Here is a 21,046-nt window from a genome sequence, read left to right on the forward strand (position 1 = left end):
CCTTGTCTATAACAGGAATTACAGAAGTAATTTCTGGATACCTGGGCTGTCGCACTCACTCACCATCCTTTGCTCCAATTTCCAGAGTAAAATTTCCAAGTGGGTGTTTCCCCATCCCATATCCTCCTGCAACATACATGCTTTTCTTCCTACCAGGTCATAGGAAAAAATGTTGTTTTAAGTTATAATTAAAGAAATACAATGAGAAACAAAAGGAACACGGGGATAAAAGAATAGAAAGTTTAGCCAATTCAGCAGGCCAGCTCTCTCTTTCCCCCCCCCCCCCCCCCCCCCCCACACACAGTCTCTCTGCCAGCTGCTGGGAAAATGACAAAGCTCAAACCAATGGACCCTCCCGCAGCAGTGAGTTCCACAGTTCAGGGGTCACCACCAAGAAGGCCTTCCTGCTGTCACTCACCATGACCCAACAGATATCAACAAGCTATAGGAAAAAGCAAAATAAAGGCAGCTGCCGGTATTTTTCTCCTTTGCCTTGCCTTTGAGTAATGACGCAGATTTTCCCAGCAGCCAGGACACGTGTGTGCAAGAGCAGAGAGGTCCCTTCTCCACCCAGACAAAAAAAGCAAACCCCCCAAACCTGGTGCCAGCACTGTTCTGGGCATATGTCTTGCCAAAATTCACCTCCATGGCTCACAACACGCCCAACTTTTCCCCAGGGACTTGTGAGTTGCTTGTGATACCGTGTGGGCCAAGGGCAGATGAGGACTCCCATGATCAAGCACAGACATAAGTTAATCATCTTCCTACCACAACAGAGCTCCTAGGTGCATGCTGGGGAAAGAAAGGAGGCAAGGAAGCACAAAGAACGCAGTTGTTCTGTGGTGTGATCACACACACACACGGTTCCCCACTCTTTACAGATTTTCCCATAGCCTGATGAGGAAAAAAACTGTGTGTATATATGTGGGTGGAGAAACACACTGGAAATCGGAGCTAAGGGGAATTCTTAGGTTCAAAGGATGGCAAGTGAGATGGAGTAGGCACATGAAATGCCCATTTTAGGAAGAAGAAAAACGGGATGGGGAAAAGGGTTCCAGCCTGCCAGCAGGAAAACAGCCCGACTTGGAGGAGGGAATGAAAGGCTTGATGGGCAAAGCAGAGCTCGGTCTGCTCACAGCAGAGAGAGAACCCAGCTGAGCAAGGCGGACGATTCACACAACTGGCATTTACACACGGAGGGATATTACAGAATCTCGGAAGAGCAGAGCTGGAAGGGGCCGCGAAGGCCAGGGTCCACCCCCTGCTGCTGCAGGATACCAGTTGGCACCATCCTGCTCCGATGGCTGCCCAGTCTCCATTTATTTATTTATTAAAACATTTTTATGCCGCCCCATTCGCCGAAGCCTCGGGGCGGCTTTTGGATGTCTCTAGTGTGGGAGAGCTCATAGGTTCCACTGCCTTTTTGCTCGGACAGTGAGGAAGCTTTGTGTTCCCAAGCCGTGTAAAACTGAATAGGTGAACTGATTATTTATTGCATTTGTATACCGCCCGATAGCCCTGGGGCTCTCTGGCTGGTTTACAGATATTAAAATCGTAAATGGAATTCATACAAAGACGTAAAACCAATACACTCGTATTATAAAACCAAACCCACGTAACAATAACAATCACAGGAGAACACAACCTGGGACAACAAGAGTTTGCAGACAATATTCTAAAACTAGCTCGGCAATAAAACACAGATTTAACCAATAAAATATTTGGGGAAAAAAAGGTGTCAAGAATGGCGGTAGGCGCAGCTTACTAAGAAGCATGTTGCAGAGATGAGGAGCCATTACCAAAAGACCCTTCTTCTAGTTGCCACCCCCTTTCTTCTGTTTAGGCTTTTGTGGGTGGATCTACCCAGGGAATCCTCCTGCCAACACACCCATCAGGGACCTAATGGCATTGGGAGACCCATAGAAGGGTTTCATCTGCCCCTTCCACTTCTGCAGTTTGCTTGCTTGTGGAGGATAAAGAATCAAAGAGATGTGCATTACTGGAGATAAGGCAACACCAGAACTTCGTTTCTGCTTTGATCACAAGTTAAAAACAGGGGAAACGCACTTCTGGATTTCTTCCCTAAGCCTTCTTTGTTTTGACAAGCTACATTTTTGGAGAGAAAGAAAGCCTTTTTCTAGTTGCTATTGCTACTCTGTGGGGAGTCAGAAAAAATCCTTCCTGGTCATACCACAAATCACCCTTTTGAAAGGTCCGTCGCTCTCTGGGGTGAGCATGGTTTGCAATTCTCAAATTGTTCTCAACGGAGATATGGGAGTTAAAAGCGAAAAAGCGGAGCAGGGGCTTGTGCCACCAAGAAGTCCTTGGTAGTCCAAGAAGAGATCCTTCCAGACTCAACTCCTCATCTGTGATATGGGTATAAAACCATATACTTCCTACTTCTAAAGTCCTAATAGCAACACAGGTTCAAGTTAGCAGACCCCAACCGGCAGGCTTAGAAGGCCAGCACTTAGCTTAGTCTCTCCCCGATATACCAGGAAGTACCTTAAACAGTATTCCAAATTTGCACCTATACATATAAATTGGCATGTGCAAATTTCACAGCACCATGAGACTACATTTGGCATGGCGTGTGCCCTCTCTCTTGGTGCCCGAAGCCCTCTGAAATAGGATCACCCCTCTGGAAAATGCCACTTTGCAGGGCTGGACCACTAGCAATACCCAAGATAATCGTCTGAGAATTGCTAGGAAGAGTCCAAAACTAACAAGACACTTTATTCTTAGTACCACGGGGTCTCAGTTCTTTGACCTCAAATGCTGTTTCTCCCAAGCGGTTGAGGGACGGGCTGCTTTCATTCGGTGGGGTGGCGAAATGCTGTGCAGAGCTGTTGTCTATTTATAATTTTCCAAGCAAAACGTGGAGGCAGCACTGAATGGAGGTCCAAAGCTCATTGACTGGCACTGCTTCCAGACAGAAAGCTCTTCGCGCCAACCATCATGGCTCAGAGAAGTCCCATCGGCTCTCCAACGGTGCCTAGGACGGTTTGGGCAAATGCACCTTCTCCTGCATCCTCACCCTTGCTAGGCACCCCTTCAGCAGCTGTCTTAAAAACACCCGAGGCCTTCTCTGCAGTGGCCCCACTCCCCTGGAAAGATCCCACCACCATAGCTTTCGAGGCCTTAAAATGTATTTTGCTACTCTGGCTTGCTCCTGACCTGACGGCTGCCTGGCTGTTTCTGACAATGGCTTTTTTCGGTTTCAAAATGCTGCTAGGCCTGCTTTTGAAGGCGTTGTGACGGCTTTTGCCCTTGTGCTGTTTTTATATGCTTTCTGGGGTGAGTGACTGGGAATTTTGCCCTGAAGATGCTGAGGTAATACTTTTAAAGAGTCTGCCAGGCTGGCCCAAGGGTCCCTCTCCAGCAGGCTCTCCAGACCAACCAGAAAGCCTGAAGCAGTGCATGGGCACCACTGCACGCTTTCCTCTTCCCTGCGGAATGAGCGAGGTATTTATTTTTTTCTGTTCCAACGCTAGCAAACTTTCCAAATCCGGACGCACGAGTACCAGTGGCTCCAGGCCTCCTTTACGCACGCATCGCCCGCCTTCAGGGGCCACCCCGAGCGAGCCGGGCTGTGCCCCCGGGCTGGAGACGGGCAGGGCCTACCGCTTCACACGCACCCGTGTCCACCGAGCCTCCGCACGCCCCGCTTCCCCACCCGCGCCCGCCTCTGCCCCGCGGCGAGCGCGCAACGACGCGCGACGCGCAACGACGGAGCACCCGGGCAGGCGCGGCGGGACGGGGACGCGGGACCCGCTGCAGCGCCCCCGCACGTGCGAACTGGTGCAACGGGGAGGGGCCGGCGGGGACGTGGGCGCCTTCTTCTCGCAGGCAGCCCGCGCGGGCAGAGACAAAGGAAGCCTGTGCGGCGGCGGCGGCGGCGAGGCGGGCCGGCTCCCTCCTTCCCCTCCGCGACACGCGCGCAGGAGGCCGGCCGCTCGGCGCTCCCTCCCCGGCGCCCTCGCCGCTTCCAAATAAGGCGTCGTGCGAGCCAAACCCGCAAGCACCTCCCTCCCCACGACCAGATTTGCCCTTATTTGGGCATCTGCAGCCGCGGCGCGGCGCCTGGCGCGCGGGCGCCCCCGGCGGCGAGCGAGGGAGGGCGGGCGAGGCCGGCCGGGCGGGCTGCGGGAGGAGCGCCGCGGGCGGGGAGGGCGAGACCGGCGCCGACGGGGGTCGCCCGCGCTGCCCCCGGCAGCCCCTCATTCACCGACCCGCTTGAAATGCCCCGGAGAGCCGCCCGGGCCCGTGTCGCCTTCCTGACAACAAAACCCCCAACTCCAGGCCGCACAAGGACGCCTGCCCGCCTGCCCTCCCAGCTCGGCGCCCTTCCTTTTCCACTGACCTAAGATAACCAAGGAGATGTTCCTCGGGGCTTTGCTAATTGGTGCTACTAACTGCATGGGTTCCATGTAATTCATCCCCCTTGCATTCCTTTATCACCTTTCTTCCACCATGACCTTTGTGGCCCCTTTTATCTTGCACTGCACTGGGAATTTGCCAGTTCCAAGGGAAAGAGGTCAGCCCTAAAGAGGGCGGTACAGATTCCGCTCACAATCCAAAGGTTCCCTGTTCAGCTCCTGGGTACCTTCAAAGACAACCGGAAAAGAATCCAAAGCCCCGGAGAGCTGCTTTTAGTGGGCTGGGCGGCATGAACCAGTGATCTGATTTGGGAGCTTCCTGTCAAGCCCAGCCTTTCTCTGGGACCTTGAGGACTGGAATCTTGCATAGCTGTGAGCAGTCTCTTCAAAAGCATGGTGGTGACGCAGTTTGCGTTACATGCTGAAGGCCCCTGATTCAGCCCCTGGCGTCTGAGAAAAGTTCTGGTGAGCTGAGTTTTTACCAGCCTGTAGGCACCGATGAAGCCAAAGATACCTCTGTTCGCACCTGCTAGGCTGAAAGGGTCATCCACTGAAGTGCTTATTGCCAGCTTGCAAATACCATATAGATGGGCAGCCGTTTAATCCTTTGAGATTCTACTTGCCAAGCAGCGGTGAAAAGATCACGTCTTTGTCCCAAAGGAAATTGGGACATCTCCAAAGAGTGCATTATGGCCTTCATCAGCATCTCTTGGGTTCACTCCTAGCTAACCAAACAATCTCAAACTGGCAACAAATCAGTCTCTAATATTGCTTCATGATTGATCGATATACCTGATTAGTAACAAACCAGCGTTTCAATTTCTGGAAGAAAAGAACCAAGTCATAACTCAATGTTTGAAGGCATCCCCTGTTGAAGCTTAGCCTGCTAAGACCACCTGGAAACACCTGGGGCCATCTTGAGCTCCACCATGGGAGAAAGGTGGGATATCAATATAATAAATGAATACCTATTCTGGAAATTGCAACCAGAAAATACTTACGTAGTGACCCCGTTCACACAAGCCAGAGTGCAGGCTGAACACGGGTAGAATCAGAGCTCGTGGTGCTGTCTGAATCTAGCCAAGCTAACAAACCATTTTTCTTAACCACAATCAACCCAGTGTGAACTCAGCTATTTCATCCTTTCCCAACCGGATGCTTTCCAAATGTTTTGGACTACCATTCCCATCATTTTTATTATTCATTTATGAATAGTTATTTAAATCACTTCTCACTGGAACCAACCAACCAACCAACTGGCCAGGCTGCCTGGGATGGATGGAGTTTATAAACCAATTATCAGGAGGATACAAGATAGAGGGAAATCTAGACTGAATGACAGTCATACTCGCAATATAATCGTTAACATTATTACTAAGTTTGTATTGGCTAAAGATGCAGCATTTCTCTGCTGATCAGTGAGCAGATGGCATGAATATTTTGTCCCTTGGCAAGGACATTTCGGGGCAACAGACTCAAACATTCTGGGCCATTTTCCCCATATGACAATCTTTAACAAGGGCTCATGATGACTAGAAGACTGGCTGCAGCGGAGGCGTTTGGGGACCGTGGCCGATGTCACGAGGAGGTGAACGGATGTGTTAACAATTGGGCCAAATACAAAAGATCCAATCTCTGACATTTCTAGGCAAAGCTCGTGTACACACAAATTCATCGCAGCGCCCACCCACAACGAGAAAAACGCTCTCGTCCTGGTCTTGCTCACTAATTCAGTAGTTATGGTGGGAAAGAGAACCTTCCTCCTGGTGAATCCTGACAAAGAGAAATTCACCAATGCACTCTAAGGACTAGCGAACTTTCATTCATAAGTTAGCACAATCCTATAAATATGAAAGCAGAAGTTAAATCCTGCATTCAGTGATTCGTAAGTTTCAGTGATCTACCCATCAATTTAAAGGCAGGGGAGACAATCCGGACCATCGAAATTATTCTGTGATACCCTCTAAATAACACAATCCTAGTCCAGAACTCCTGCTTCTCTTTCCATTTCCTCCTTGGGCTTTTGTATCCCCCCTCCTGCTCGATATTGTGGAATTTCTGAGTAATTCCCTGCCCACCAAGGCGGGCAAGTGGAACAAAGGGGCTGATCTGACCCTCTGCAAAGAACAATTGCAGCATCTCTTCACGGTTAGCGAAAAGTCTTTTGCCGAAGACCCTTTGGGAGTAGCGGAGGGAGGCTCCGGCGTAATCCAGGATCTGCTTCACAGCGCTGACAAATTCAATTGCAGGCAGCTGACTGTTCACCGTCGCACTGCCTGGCACCGGTGAAATTATGAATAACCGCACCTTTGGTGCATTACGCCTCAGTTCACTCTGCCTGCTGGCAAGATGACTATTCTAGGAACACAGGATGAACACACACACAATTGTACAAGCAGATGGGCCCAGCTCAGCCTTATCTGCCATGTTTTCTAGACTCTTCGCAGGCGGCTTTTAAATGTGCAGAGCGAGGCTGCAGTTCACAGCTATTGTCAGACGGGCCGGTGCCTGGGGTCAGCAAGTCTGAGCAGCTGCCAGGGGTCTGATGGGAAGAGCCCTCGATAAATCTCCCTCTTTTTCAACATTGCAACCCACTGGTTTGCTTGTTTCGTGCTCTGGCTCAGACAACTGTGGTGGCGAGGAGGAAGAGGAGCGAGTGCCGAGGCTCCGTGCATTTCTGCCGGCCGAGCAAGCAAGCAAGCGGTGGCCACGCAGAGGAAAGGCCTTAAGCTGCGGGAGCAGCTGGTGACAGCAGCAGTGGGGAGATGGACGTGTGGGGGGGCATCTTCCCCGGGGGCCCCTCTAAAATCTGCAGTCAGCACTGCCAGAAGAAATCAGATCAAGGGCCTGACAGTTTTCCGCAGTGGCTGGCGAGATGCTCTCAAAGGAAGCCGACGGACGAGCCGAACTGGCTCAGCAGCGCCCTCCTCCCCATGTTAGCAAAAGGCTTTTGGGATTGCGGAAACTGGCGCATGGGCACTCGTTTTAAACTCGTTTTCTCCACCGTGCCTCTGAAGCCATGCTGGAACAGTCTGAGGATTGTTTCAGATGCAGAAATAAAAGCTAGGGAGAAAATCATTGGTGTGTCTAGCGAAAGCTTTTATTGTGCAATTATACTGCCACAAGAATAGATTTTTATGGCGGGGAGTGTCCAGACAATGATGCCCTTCCACCAGGCAACCTTTCATGTTCCCCTCTGCTTCTTTCATTTTCTTACAATTTAATTCCTTTTTTGCTTGTCAGAGAAACATTTGTTGAGGCAGAAAAGAAAGGCTGGGGCACAGTCCTGTTGGACTGGTAATGTTGGAAATCTGGAAGTATCTCCATGCATTGATTTTTCTTCTTTCGATTGGAGACAGGCATTTAAACATGCTGTATCCATCCTTAGGGCCTAATCCTTCCCAGGTCCTTCACTTTGGATTCAAGGATACTTGGGAAGGAATGAAATCACCTATGTCAGAATCGAAATACAGTGTATTGAATACCGTGGTGAAATATCAATGCAGAAGATAAACAAACCATGGAAAGCTTACGAGCACCTTATCTGTGGCCATATTGGTTTGCTGAATAAGGCAGGGGATTCTCCCTGGGCTTCCAAAGTTGTCTGGGAGAACAGTGCGTCAATTCCTCCCCCCAGGATGAGAACAAAAGATAGCACCTCTTGCCACGGATTTTATATAGTGAATCTCCCCCCTTGTTTCAGAAGCAGTCAGTGGAAACAGGCTGTAAACACCTCCTCCTCTCTGGGAAGAAAACTGCGTCAGTAAAACAAACAGTTTTGTTCTCACACCAAAAGCAGCTCTTATCTACCAAATGCAGCTTCGCAGCAATTCTCTCCCTAAAAAGCGGCTTTGTCCGTGGCTTTTGGACACTGGAAATGTTCACTATACCTGTTGTATACACTATACAATGTTCAACGACCTGTTGAATCTTAATCATCTCCCCACTGTTCTTCTGGTATTACCGGTTCATTAATTTCATTTCTATTCTGCCACATACCCAGCGCTCTCTGGACAGGTTACAGCAATGCAGCAAGCAAAGCACTAACATAAATACCATGAAAACAAAGCAGTATTAAAATGAATTTCAAATACCTAAAGTTTGCGGTAAATATAAAGCACCTGGTATAAGTAATCTGCTCAAGCTCCTGGACTGGTGTATAAACCTCTAAAACCTTCAGCATAAAGGGCCGTCCTACCCGGCCTGGAAAACATGACAAGGTTGGCACCAGGTCTGCCTCAGCGGGAAGACTGTACCATAGATGGGGGCCAACACCGAGAAGTCCTGCCCCCGTTCGCCACCCTCCAAGCAGGCAGGCATGCATAGGGGTAGGTCTCATGGAGCACAACAGGGCTTATGCCTGAAAAACACTCGAAAGAGGAATGCAATGGGGCTTCTAAGTAGGCATGCCACACCTTAAGGCTGCACCGCAAATGTCCAAAAACTCAAGCCAGGGGCCTTCCCGGGGGCAGCCACGCCGCTGCCGCATCAATCCCCCCTTAACCAGGTCTCGCTTCCACCGCTGCGCGGGCGGCGGAAGCAACGCAAGCTGGACCCGCAGCGACGAGCGCGGCGCGCATCTCTTCGCCTTTCCGCCGCCCTCGCTCTGCGGCTCAGCGGGGCGAGCCGCGCATGCGCGATCGGGCGCTTCCCTCCCCGGCCCTTCCGGCGGCACCGCACGGGTAAAGGAGGCCAACGGATCCGGCTGAAGTGCGAGAGAGGGCGGGAAAGGCGCCCGGGGGATGCCGGGGCCTCCGCGGGGGTGCCCGAACCCCCTGTTCACGCGCTGGCTGCAGGAGTGGCGCGATCAGGCCGCCGAGCGGGGGCGCGTCCGGACCCAGCGCGCCTACGAACGGGTAGGCCCCGCCCTTTCCCGCGTGGCCCCGCCCACTTTTGCCCCAAGCCCCGCCCACCTCTGCCTTGGATTCTGCCTTTATTTCTATCGTGCATTTATGTTTTTAACCTCCCGTGCACCTTAATAGCTGTTAATAAAGAATACGATTATTAATACATTTTTAAATTAATAGTAAGAGAGCTTTTGCCCTCGGGTGGGGCAGAAATGTACTTCATTTATATACTTGATATAATATATATAATAAATAATTTATTTTACACAATGATTTCAGATGACTAACAAGGTATAAGTATTCAACTGATTGATATTAATAATGTAAAAGGACCACCCTGCACAGACCCCTCTTCTAGTTTCTCCCCACCTAGATGGAACACCTAGACCAGCTGCCCCAGATCTGCTGCCCTGCAAAGGTTTGGGACTTCAGCTCCCAGCAGCCACAGTCAGCATGGCCAATGGGTGGGTAAGCTGGGATTTGAGCTCCCAAACAGCTGAAGGGCATCAAATTTGGGGAAAACTGAAACACTGGTAATCCGTTCCCCTTTTGTGTATTTGTTCTAGTACTGTTGCTGTGCTGCCAAGTCTTTTTAAAAATCCCTATGCGGTTGACTTATAAATATTAAAATGACAGTTAAAATAGCACTTAAAAATCAATTCCCTTTGCAGCAATAATAATGCAGAGTACTACAGAAGCCGTACAATAAAACAGCGTAATTAATTTAATTGTGAGTCATAGAAAGCCTCAGCAAACAAGGATGCTTTTGGGTGTGTTGGAAAAAAGCCACATACTCTGCCTCCTGAAATACACAAGGGAAAGTTTTCCATTGAGTAAGCACCATTATCAAAAAGACTCACCTCTGAGTTCTGGCACGGCAGTAATCCCAGAAATCCTCTCCTTCATGCCCAGGCACTGAGCTCCCTCCGCAAGTATCCACTCCCCCTGCGCAGCGGGCGCGAGGCCCGGATCCTTCAGTACTTCGGGGAACGGATCTGCCGTCAACTAGATGAGCAACTGGAGAAGCACCGCGGGGCCCAGGATGCAGCAGGTGGGACAGGTGTGCATGGAGGGAAGGTTCATCGCGTTCCTGGTGTACCTATGAAATCAGGATTTAGGGCCAAAGTTATGGATCGTCTGCGAGTTTCCAATTGCACTGTCTGGTGTGTGACACAGACTTTAGCTTCCAAAAGGTGATTAATGGTTGTTTAATCACATGTCTGCCCCATTAAGTATTATCTAATTTTAATATCAAATGGGTTGTATCAGGCAGCTGGAAGGGACAATACAGAGGAAGATCTGAGAAGAACGGAGTAGGAAATTGGTGCTAAAAGCCAGCTTGGCAACCTGGGTTTCCCCTGAAGTCTGAATTGGGACTCCTGGAGGGCTGGATTGGTTTCTCAGGTCTCAGGCTTTGCACCCCTGCCTCGCCCAGACTTTGGGCTTGTTTTGGGCAGACGTGCATAAGGCAGACAAGGGATGGAAGCAGCGCTCTTCACGTCGGGACTCTCCTTTCCCATTTTTGGCTCTTCTGACTGCGAGGCCTTAAATAGGAAAACTGGTATTATCTTAGAAGGCGAAGAACAGCTAAGTAGGACTTTGCTGCTGGGGTGCGTAGTCTTTCGCGGACTCTTTTGTCCTGCTTCCTCTTTTGTGGGAAAAAGAGAGAGGATTGTAGAAAGCAGGTGCATAGACGCAAACGTCCTCCATCAGTTTAGATCACGGAATTTGTGACTGTGAGCCAGACCTCCTGCACTCTTTGAACTGGTTCCATTTCCGGCAGGGGACACTGTGCCGCCGTTCTTGGCTTCCCCCAGAGTGCCCTTCTCTTCCCTCTTAAAAAAAAAAATCAACACGTTTTCTCACTAGCATTTGTGATTACTCTGAAATTGATTTCTGTCGATGTTGGGTTTAAAGGAGTTTTGAGATGTGTTGACGAGTGTTGACCCTAACCCTCTGCACCTTCGGGGCGAGTTTCTCGTCCTTTGCCACACCTCCTGCGGCAGCCATTTTGTGGTGGTGCCCGTGAGTGCCGTCAATTTAGAGAACTTGCGTCATGAATTCCAGATCTGCAGGCCCCTGCTTCCTCTTGGACAGGACAAGAAGATGGCCTCCCCAGCTGCAAAGGTGCCTCCATCGCTGATTTTCCAGCCCGGTGGCCGCCTTCGTGCTCCGACAAGCCCGAGCAGCAATTAAAGGTGAGGACCAACACATCTTCTAACCCCTTATTAATCAAAATGGGTTAGAAAAGGATCCTTGGCTGTTGCAGAAATCTTGGCTGCAGCTTGACAGATCAAAATCCTCCCCATCATTCATCAGAAGAATTGCAAATACCTGCCGCTCTTCTGAAAGGTATCCCGATGCAGAGATTCCGTGCAACGGGGCAGCTGGCATCTTGCGTATCAGATCCAAAGGCTGTGATCGCCTCAGATGTCTCACCAGCGTCACTCCTGGCTGCTCTTGCTGGCCATGGGCTTGGGTGGCGCAGGGCCCGCAAGCGAGCAGGCCGGGCGCCGCTCCGCCGCCTCTTTCGGACCGCCACTGCTGTGCAGGCCAGCGCAAGAGGCAGGGGACCCGGCAGCTTGCCCGGAGAAGAGGGGGAGTGCGTCCCGGGGGTCTTGCCGATGCGGCTGGGGCTCTCCCAGCTGCCAGCCTCGCTGGCCTCCCAGGGGAGAGGCCCGTGGAGGAGACGGCGCTCCCTGGCCTGGGCACGCCCGATTGCTCTTTCTCCTTCTAGGAAAAGCGGCACGGATCACGCCAGCGCGGCAGGCGCTACGCCCCGACTCAGCGTTCGGCCGCTTATGCGGTGCTGTTGGCCCTTTACCAGGACAGCATGGTAAGAGCCAGGGGGGCAAAGCCCAGCTGACCCTCACAGGAGGCATTTGGGGTGGGGCTGTCGTCCCAGAGCCTTGGAGCAGGTGGGGCAGAAAGCCACGAATGGATGGGCTCCCACACTGGGGAACTGCGAGTTTGTTTGTGGCGATTGTTGCGGGGGGGAATTGGAAGGTGACTGTATTTGTTCTTCTTTTCCCAGAGTTCTCACTCCAAGGGTTACCTGACAAAGCTGGAGCTGCAGAGAGCAGCACAGCCGCTGTGTGATAAATCTTTCACTCTGGTAAGTTCCAAGACTCGTCGCCTCTTCCCGGGATCCAGAGCAAACGTCAAGTTGTAGAACTCTCTCTCTCTCTCTGGTTATGATGTTCATTCTTGCTGGGTTCCCTGCTCCCATAATAGGTGGATCCTGGGAATAAGAACAATGCTTGGTCTGCAGTCAGCACTCTGATTCGCAAGGAGCTAGTCCTCAAGACCAATATCCCAGCCAGGTGAATATACTGCGCCCAAGATTTGGGGATGGAGAATCCATGAATGTATGTAACTTGGGTTTGACTTAGACGTGTGAGCTTTCAATAGGATGCCTCCATTTTAAGCGAATGAGTCCTCAGAGTTGCATCCATCTGCGGGTATTTGTCCCCCAAAAGAGGCATGCAGAACCTTTTCCAGCCGGAGGGATGAATTCCTCAGGACGTGGGTCTGGCCTTCAGGCCTGAGGTTCTGCAGCCCCAGGAAGGGAGAGTCCAGCAGGGCCCAAACACAGACAGATTTCACTTGCCTCTGTTTCCCCAGATACTCTCTGACGGAGGCGGGGCTGGCCTTAGCCCAGGAGCTGGCAGGTTTGAGAGCGCCAAACGGTCAGGAGCCCAACTTCCCGGCAGCTGAAATCAGAGAAGAGCTGCTGCTTTCGGAGGAAGACAGTAGAGATGGGCACGTCCCGGACAGGTTGGATCGGGGTGCTCCCCTGCTCATTTTCCTGCACTAGGCCTCCTCAGTCTGCCCCCCGCAGATGTATTACACTGCCACAGCCATACTTCCCAGCTGGCAGGGCTGTTGGCTCAGGATGAGGGGAGGTGTTGTCCTCCAGCACCTTTGGAGGGCTCTTGTCTGGGGCAGATGCGGCCTTTTCTCTAGGAACTCTGCTGGAAGGCGGAGGTTTCCTCACGCAGGCCATGCTCGTCCAGCGCCGCCCTGGACGGATCAGCGGGTTGACACAGGCAGCTTCCCGTTTCCTTGTTTATGTCAGCTCCTTACTGAGAACCAGGAGGTCCGGAACCTGGATCTTCTGGGCGAAGGACCGTAGCGTCAAGAGGTTCCGCTTTGCGGGCAGAATCCCCAGGCTCAGCCACTGGCTTCTCCAGGAAGGCCTGCCACCCCCGACTCTGACAAGCTGCAGCTGCCAGTCTGTGTCAGCAACACTGGGCTGCAAGGAGCCGTGGTCGGACCCCCTGCTTCCAGCGTCCTTATGCGTCTTGTTTTAAATCCTGCCCGGGAGCCGCCCATCCCGTCGGTCCCCAGAACTTCCAGCTGCTGGCCGTGAGGTGCCAGCCCCGCTCTGGTGGGCACGTTTCCCCAACACGCTTGAGGAGCAAAACAAACGGGAAGCAGATCTTGACGTTCCTCTGTGGCAGAAGATGCTGGAATCAGTGCCCTCTGAGCCGGCGGGGGGCAGTCTTCCAAGGCCGTCTGACGTGGTTCCCCATTTTCTTCCAGGCCTGGCTCTGTGGAGCCAGGATCAGAGCCACCCATGCCTCAGTTTACCCTTCAGCCTGGACAGTTCGACATCATCCTCTGTGTCGACATCATTGAGACCACGGGGTGAGTGGCAGCTGTGGCCGGTGGCGCTGGGCTCGAGGTGTCGGTGCGTGTGGGTGAGGCCTGGACACGCGTGTCGTGGCTGGAGGCGCACGCTTGCGGCAGCGCAGCCTCCGGTGCTCGCCCAGAGCCGGCTTGGATCGCCGGCCAGAACAGCCTCCCGCTCCTGTCGTTTTGAATTGTGCCCTTAATGTATTTATACTCACAAAACTATCCAGCTTTGCATAAGTGGGAACAGACCTTTCCTTGACGCAGAGAAGGCTGCTCACGGAGGCAGAGTTGGATCCGCATTGCCCGCCTCACCCGAGGAAGCCATGCCTGTGGACACTCCCGTAGCTCCCAGGTGGAGCGGCTCTGTCCCCATCATTCCCCTGGGGAAGGGACTGCTCCACCTCACTGGGGAGGGGGCAGGCCTATTCGTCTTCCTGGCGTCCATTTCTATGGACTGCCAGGGTATGTACCTGCTTGGGACGTCTGTCCCTGTTGGTCAGAGATGCTGCTACAGACTTCAGCTGTGAGAACACGTTACAATTAATAGCATTTTAAAATGAGATGACCTTGAGATGCACACCCCATGGGTGAACATAGAATGAGCCAGAAGGGGCATCTAGTCTGACCCCTGGCTCCAGCTGGCTCTGTCCATGACACTTGGAATAGGGCCTCTGAGGTTGAGCTTGGAGAGGGTTAGGAAAGTATGGGAAGAGCCCGTCATGGTTGAGTTGCTGGAATGAAGACAGCCTGGCAGGGGAACCCAGGGTGGATTTGTGCATGGAAACACTGGGATCTGTTCTCGTGCCGGAAAGGCAGCCCAGCCCTTCAATGTGAAGACAGAGCAGTGCCCTCTCTCCCCATGCCACCGTTTCGCACATTATTCTAGGAGGTGGATCTCAAGATTCTGCTTAATTGAAAAAAAGCAGAGCTGCCCAGCCGATCTTACTCACGCTTCTCCTTCAGAGGCCCCGCATCCCGGAAGCAGGACTTGGTGGACGAGCTCCAGCGCAACCACGTTCCCTTCAGCATCCGGAAGCTGCATGTCGGAGACTTCCTCTGGGTAGCCCGGGAGAAGGCCGCTCCTGCCCCAGGTGTGTTTGGGCCCAAGCGGAGGCTGCCTTTCCGGAGCGGCGTTCCTGGAAGCTGTGCTCCGAGCGACCTTGAGGGCTTTAGATTCTGGCTAGAAAGCAGCTTTCCGTCCTTAATTTTCCTTCCTCCCGGCCTTGTGCCCACCCTTCCAGGAGAGCCACGACGATGCACAGCCCGGGAGCTGGTTCTGGACTACGTGGTGGAACGGAAAAGGATGCCCGACTTGTGCAGCAGCATTGTCGATGGCCGTTTCCGCGAGCAGAAGGTACCGAGGGGCCTGGAAACGGCCAGCGGGGGCCTCATTAGGCTCACAGGGCGGCAGGGTGCCAGCTGCACCAGGGCTCACCGCTTTATGTTTGGCTTGATCTCTTCTGTCAAGCCAGGCGGGACTTGAGGATGCCCGCAGCACACCTGCCTTGGCACCCCTGCCTTTGGGGACACCCAGAAACTGGCCCAGAAGCTCATACTAGTGACCTGAGCTGCAGTATCTCCCAGTCACTAACTTCCTGTCCCGTCCCCCCCGACCCATCATGCTCCCAGTTCCGCCTGCGGCAGTGTGGAATTTCCCACCCCATCTACCTGGTGGAGGATCTGAATTCTGCACAACACCTCAGTTTGCCAGAAAAGACTCTGCAGCAAGCGATCACCAACACCCAGGTATGGACCCCCCCAAGAGCGTCAGTATCCCTCCCCCATAGGCCTCAAAACCCAAGCAGGGCTACCCTGCGCTGGCTTTCTCCCAGCTCTCCTTTGTAGATGGTTCAGAGCATACAGTGACTGGGTTCAGACAACACGATAGCTAACCATGGTTGAGTCTATGCAGAACTGTGGGTCGTTGTTGAAACACGGGTTGTTGCTTTCTTTGAACCCAGCCGCGTTAATAAGCCAGGGTTTGTTCCCCGTGAAGAGAACCTGAGATCTCTCCCTTGGTTGTGAGCCGCGGGTTGTTCATCATGATCTGTTATGCCGACTGCATACGACGACTCGGGATTCAGCAACAAGCCACGATTCAGCAACAAGCCATGTTCAAGCCATCATCGTGTTGTCTGAACCCAGTCTCCCTGGCCCGGGTTCTCCCTCCTCTAATGCTTACCGGGGTCCCACTATTTGCGATTGCTCAGTGCCAGGCAGTAGGAGAGCCCGCCTCGAAGCAGAGCAGTGGGATAACCATTTTCTCCTCCAGGTGGTGGATGGCTTCTTTGTCAAACGCACCCGTGACATTCGGGAATCCGCTGCCTACCTGACGCTCATGACGCGGCACCTGGCCGCCCTGTATGGGGTGAGTCCGGGGAAGAGCAGGGCATCCTCCACCCAGCACGGTCCCGTCTCTTGGCTGCTCCGTTTCTGGGTGGTTTGAACATTTCGTATGCATTTTTTTACTTATCTGGGAAATTTATGATTTGTGAGAGTATTGTTCAAATTTTGTCTATGCTTCCGAATTTATTTTTATATACTGAAAAGCTCTTTTAATTATTTTTAACAATAAAAGGCTCTCCCCCCCCCTTCCCAATTATGCAGTCGATGGGGCAAGACATGGAACGCTTAAGCCCTTGTTTCCAATATTTCCTTCCTGCAAGATTTCCCTTCAGGCCACTGCCGCCTTAAGCTTGGCATCTTTCTTTTCAAATGATTATTGTTTCACGTCCGCAAATTTGCCTATTTCAGTGCTGAATTTTCAGAAAAGACATCATGGGCAGGGGAGAAGAATGCCAGAGGGGCGGGGTGGGGGGAAAGGTCGAGGTAAAGGAGAATTAAAAAAAGGAAAGGAAACTGATTTAAAAAGCAAAACCGTGTTGTTCACAGGGTGGAAGTGGGGAGAACTTTGCGTTTTAGAAAAGAACTGCAGGGTACACAGTTTAAGACTAAACTAAAATAGGGGTGAAGTAAGGAATCTTGTTCTGGCGTGCGCTACTAGATATCTGGAAAACAGTTCAGAGATAATGCTTGGATCCAGCCTTACCCTGCCTGGGATTTGATGGAGTGCAACTCCCATCAACCCCAGCCATGGAGGCTGCTCTGAGCCTGGCAGAGGAGAGGATTTAGTGTCATTTTCCCTCCTTTCAGGACAAACGGCTGGTAAGCTGTACCAAGGAGGAACTGGACCAGGAACGCCCCCTGCAGGCCGGCGACGGCTCCTGCCGGCTCCTGACCTTTCCCGAGTTTAATCAGGGGGCTGTGAAGAACAAGGTAGTTTGACGCGATGCGGGAAAAGCAGGAAAAGCCGGAGCTGGGTGGCGCAAGGCCTGCCTCACATGCCCCAGCGCTCCCGGGTTCCCTTCCTGGCTTCTCCAGGTCAGAAACGATCGGGGGGCGAGGAAGACGGTTGGCCACCTGAGATTCTTGAAGTCGGCAGGTAGCAATGACACCGGGCTAGAGAAACAGGGGTCCTGGCAGAGGCTCCGGGACCGGGGCAGCAGGACCCGAGGGAGCAGAGTCCCAAATTCTGCTCAGTCGGGACGGAAGCAGAGTCGCTTCAAGGGACAAGACGCAGGCGGGCACAGGGGGTGCGAGTCAGGCAAGCTGTGAGCGAGCCTGGGGTTGAGAAGCAGGCGAGCAAGCGCAGAGGGCGCACGTACCTGAGGCCGGATGACCAGGCAGGAGTAGCAAAGGTGCAGCGCGCGAGGCGAGGCGAGGCAGCAAAGCCGGCACCAGGTGCGGCGTGTGCCGCGAGCACAACCGCAGCCGGAGGAAGGCCTCGTGTGGCGGGCTTGTGGAGAGCTCCGGCGGGGGCCGGGCGGATCCTGCAAGCGCGCCACTGGCCGCACTGGGGCTGGCTGCCGACGGGGCCCCGGAGCAGCGCCGGCCCTGACCCCGCTCTCCCCCCCAGGCCCAGACGGTGAGCGAAGTCTTTGCCCGGCAGCTGCTGCAGATCAGCGGCATCAGCGGCGACAAGGCGGCCGCCATTCTGGAGAGATACAAGACCCCCGCCAGGTCAGGGGGCCGAGAGGGCAGCTGAGCGGGTGGAGGGAGGCGTTAAAAGATGGAACCGGTGGGCGAGGGGGCACCTGCCGCCCGATCGTCTGTCCCGTTCCAAAAGCGAGCTCTCGGAGGAGGAGAGTGGCTGGGCAGCTCTGGCCAGGGGAACGAATCCTGACGGGGGGCAGAAGGTGGCTTCGAACGTGATCAAAACGGGACGGAGGCCCTCCTCGTACAAAGGCAGCCCTCGCTTTCCGCTGAAACAGAACATACCTGGGCCCATCCAACCCAGCAATGGTGGGCAGCCGGGGCTTTCCGGGGATTCGGGCGGGGGCGGTTTCCTAACTCGCCTGGAGATCCTGGGGACCCAACCCGCACCTCCTCTGCACTGCCCTCTGCAGAGAGCCACCCGATTCCGCAGAGCTGTTTCCACCCCAAGCAGGCAATTCTGGGCTGGCACTCGGCCCCTTGCGCGCCGCGAGCGAGTTCCTGGGTGCTGGAAGGAGGCCGGTGGCCACTCGTGACCCTTCATGGCCTTTCTGTCCCTCCGCAGTCTGCTGGCCGCCTACGCCGCTTGCCAGACCCCGCGGGACCAGGAGCAGCTGCTGAGCAGCATCAAATGTGGGAAACTGCAGAGGTGAGGAGCGGAGCAGCGTGGCTGCCGACCGCGTCCTTCCTGGGCTTGGGACGGAACGGCTGCACGCGCAAACCGGAGCTCCAGCAGTGACGGAAGCCCACAGCCTGGGAGAAGCGTTTGCCCTGGGATCTCCTCAACGACAGCCAGGGCCGTGTGATGGCCAAGGGGTGGGACAGGGACTGGGAAGACCGGTGGCCCAGTCCCCGCTCGGCCAGGGAGCTTCCCGGTTGACTTTGGGCCTGTTGCTGGCTTCCAGCCTCACCTACCTCGCAGGGTTCTTAGGAGGATAAGGAGAAAGCGGGGGATGTACACCGTTCCCTCGGAGGAAACAAGAATATAAGGCTAAATCAGACAGACGCCCAGTCCAGCCTAGTTCCGCCTTTCGTCCACACAGTGGCTGCCCATGTGCAACTCACAAGCAGGATATGAGCACAACAGTACCCTCCTACCCATCTTCCCCAGCAAGGGGTGCCCACAAGCAAGCAGGATAGGACGGGAGCAAATCCACATAGACTGAAGCTGCGTCTACAATTGCCAAGCCGAAACTCGCCTCGTCTGGGGGCGTGTGAAAGCAAAGGCTGGGTCTCTCCTGCCCTCCTTCACCTTTCTCTCTCTCTCTCTCTCTCCCCCTCCCCTGAATCCCCGCTGCAGAAACCTGGGCCCGGCCCTGAGCAAGACGGTGGCCCAACTGTACTGCACACAGGGCCCCCTGCCTTGAATCGCCTCGCATCCCCGTCCTCCACCAGAACACGCCTTCCCCCGGCCAGATTTGGCGAAGACCTGCCACAACAACACCTGTATTGCACAGACAACGGCTGACACACACCCCTGTAAAATGGGATGCCCGGGAGTCACACGCGTGACCCCATCACGGAAATTTACCGGCCCGAAAAAGCACTTCTTTCCTGCCGGCGTAGATCACGTGGAATCATGATTCTGATTTCGCATCTCGAAGAGCGCGTAGGGACAGTTCCTGCTGGTGGTGCTTAGACTTGGGCAGGGCCTGTTCCATCCCTTGGTTTTCTTCGTTTAATCTCTTTTTTACTGTTTTTGGTAACCTAATAAAATTTTCTGCAACTTAAAGAAGTGAATTCTGTCATTTAACCCTGCACTGGGTGAAGAAGTGTTCCATTTCACCTGTCGTAAATCTTTCTCCCACACTCAGTCGGTTTCACGAGATGATCTCTCTGAGTTCTGGTATCTGGAGAGAAGGAGGAAGGAAAATTTTCTCCTACCCTGGCCCAGAGAGATGCTACAAAACGGCCACAGCATAGTTTGATGATTCACAGACATTAAGGAACACCACCCCCTCTCCCCACCCCTGCTTAATTAGAAGGGGCTCTCTAAAAATAGGCAGTCCAGAAATGGACAGATTGAGACTCTAAACCTTGGAAAGAAGAAATAATATTTGCTTTAAATATACAAATATCACACATTCTTCTGGTCATCACGCCAAAAGAAAACATTGCCGACGGCTTCCTTTTCCTCAGGAATTCCTACTATTTTTCCATTGCACGGCATCGAATGAGGCGTAATTCTGAGAGTTACGATGACCGGGCTTAAGGTTGGATGGCGTCCTGAACATGGTGCAATCCAGCCCGTGTCCAGCACAGGCCTTTGCGTCTGCGGTGGCGCTGAGGGCCAGTCGGCTGCTGCCTCTATCGGCCCATCCGGAGAAAACGCCTCTCACACCGACCCGCTTGGTCCCTCCTGTCCACCACTGGGAAAACAGGCTGCATACCTTCCATTACACCAAGCACTATGCATTGTTAGATTGATAGTGCAAGCACTGCTCATTCCTGGCTTCTCTGCTGTCTGTTCCCGGACCATTCCTAATTTTATATGCCTCCAATAAATACCTGGATATGCAGCTCTTTGGGGTCTCTGACCCTGGAAGCTCCATCATGACTTAACGGCCCTGATGGGCCATTATTCTTCCATGCATCTGTTTAAACCTATTTCAAAAACATCTAAGTTGGGAGAGCGGTGCCAGGGCTTGCGGGGGCCTAGCAGCAACATTAGCAGGTGCTGACATCAGTTCAGACTTCCTGGTTCCTTCTTACAAAGAAACACAGAAACAGAGTGAGTTGGAAGGGGTCCCCCGGCCATCTAGTCTGACCGCCTGCACCACCTGGCTCCGCTCACGACAAGCCCACCATGTTCACGTCCAGCCTGTCCTTGAACACCCGCACCGACGGGTCCTCAACCTCCTCTCGTGGAAGCCCATTCCACACCCTCGGGGTCCTGACTGTCAGGAAGTGCTTCCTGGCCTCCAAATGGAACCTTGGCTCCCCGAGCTTGGCTCTGTTGGAGCGCGTCCTGCCTTCCTCTGCAGGGGAGAACAGGTCTCTGCCCACCTCCGCGTGACACCCCCTCACATACCTGCATGTTGCCAACAGATCCCCTCTGAGTCTCCTCTTCTCCAGGCTGCAGAGACCCAGTTCCCTCAGTCTCGCCTCATACGGCATCCCCTGCAGACCGGCCACCAACCTTGTGGCCCTTCGCTGCACTGACTCCAACCTGGCTACATCCTTCCTGTA

At 53.5% G+C, this 21,046-nt stretch overlaps 1 protein-coding gene and 1 long non-coding RNA gene across 5 annotated transcripts; one reads left to right on the forward strand and one right to left on the reverse strand.

Moving 5' to 3' along the window:
- Positions 1-9,032: 9,032 nt before the first annotated feature.
- On the forward strand, positions 9,033-19,589 carry MUS81 (MUS81 structure-specific endonuclease subunit). 4 transcript variants are annotated; one of them, XM_044448803.1, is made up of 16 exons: positions 9,035-9,235; positions 10,139-10,286; positions 11,294-11,424; positions 11,964-12,062; positions 12,261-12,341; positions 12,461-12,549; positions 12,851-13,003; positions 13,772-13,876; positions 14,828-14,955; positions 15,106-15,218; positions 15,494-15,610; positions 16,137-16,232; positions 17,018-17,140; positions 17,781-17,884; positions 18,423-18,506; positions 19,158-19,589. In XM_044448803.1, the coding sequence occupies exons 1-16, from the start codon at positions 9,122-9,124 to the stop codon at positions 19,222-19,224; spliced, it is 1,752 nt and encodes a 583-aa protein (XP_044304738.1). In that variant the 5' UTR covers positions 9,035-9,121; the 3' UTR covers positions 19,225-19,589. The 4 variants fall into 4 exon arrangements, 3 of the variants coding, with proteins under 3 accessions (XP_044304738.1, XP_044304740.1, XP_044304739.1); XM_044448805.1 differs by having other exon boundaries at positions 10,139-10,277; positions 11,324-11,424; XM_044448804.1 differs by having other exon boundaries at positions 9,036-9,235; positions 10,139-10,277.
- Positions 19,288-20,925, reverse strand: LOC123032701. The gene is made up of 2 exons (XR_006416522.1): positions 20,889-20,925; positions 19,288-19,707 (listed from the first exon to the last, which is right to left on the reverse strand). It is a non-coding gene; the product is annotated as an uncharacterized LOC123032701 (long non-coding RNA).
- Positions 20,926-21,046: the final 121 nt, after the last annotated feature.

Source organism: Varanus komodoensis, unplaced genomic scaffold (assembly GCF_004798865.1).
Source record: "Varanus komodoensis strain SLA01 unplaced genomic scaffold, ASM479886v1 scaffold55, whole genome shotgun sequence".
NCBI lineage: Eukaryota > Metazoa > Chordata > Lepidosauria > Squamata > Varanidae > Varanus > Varanus komodoensis.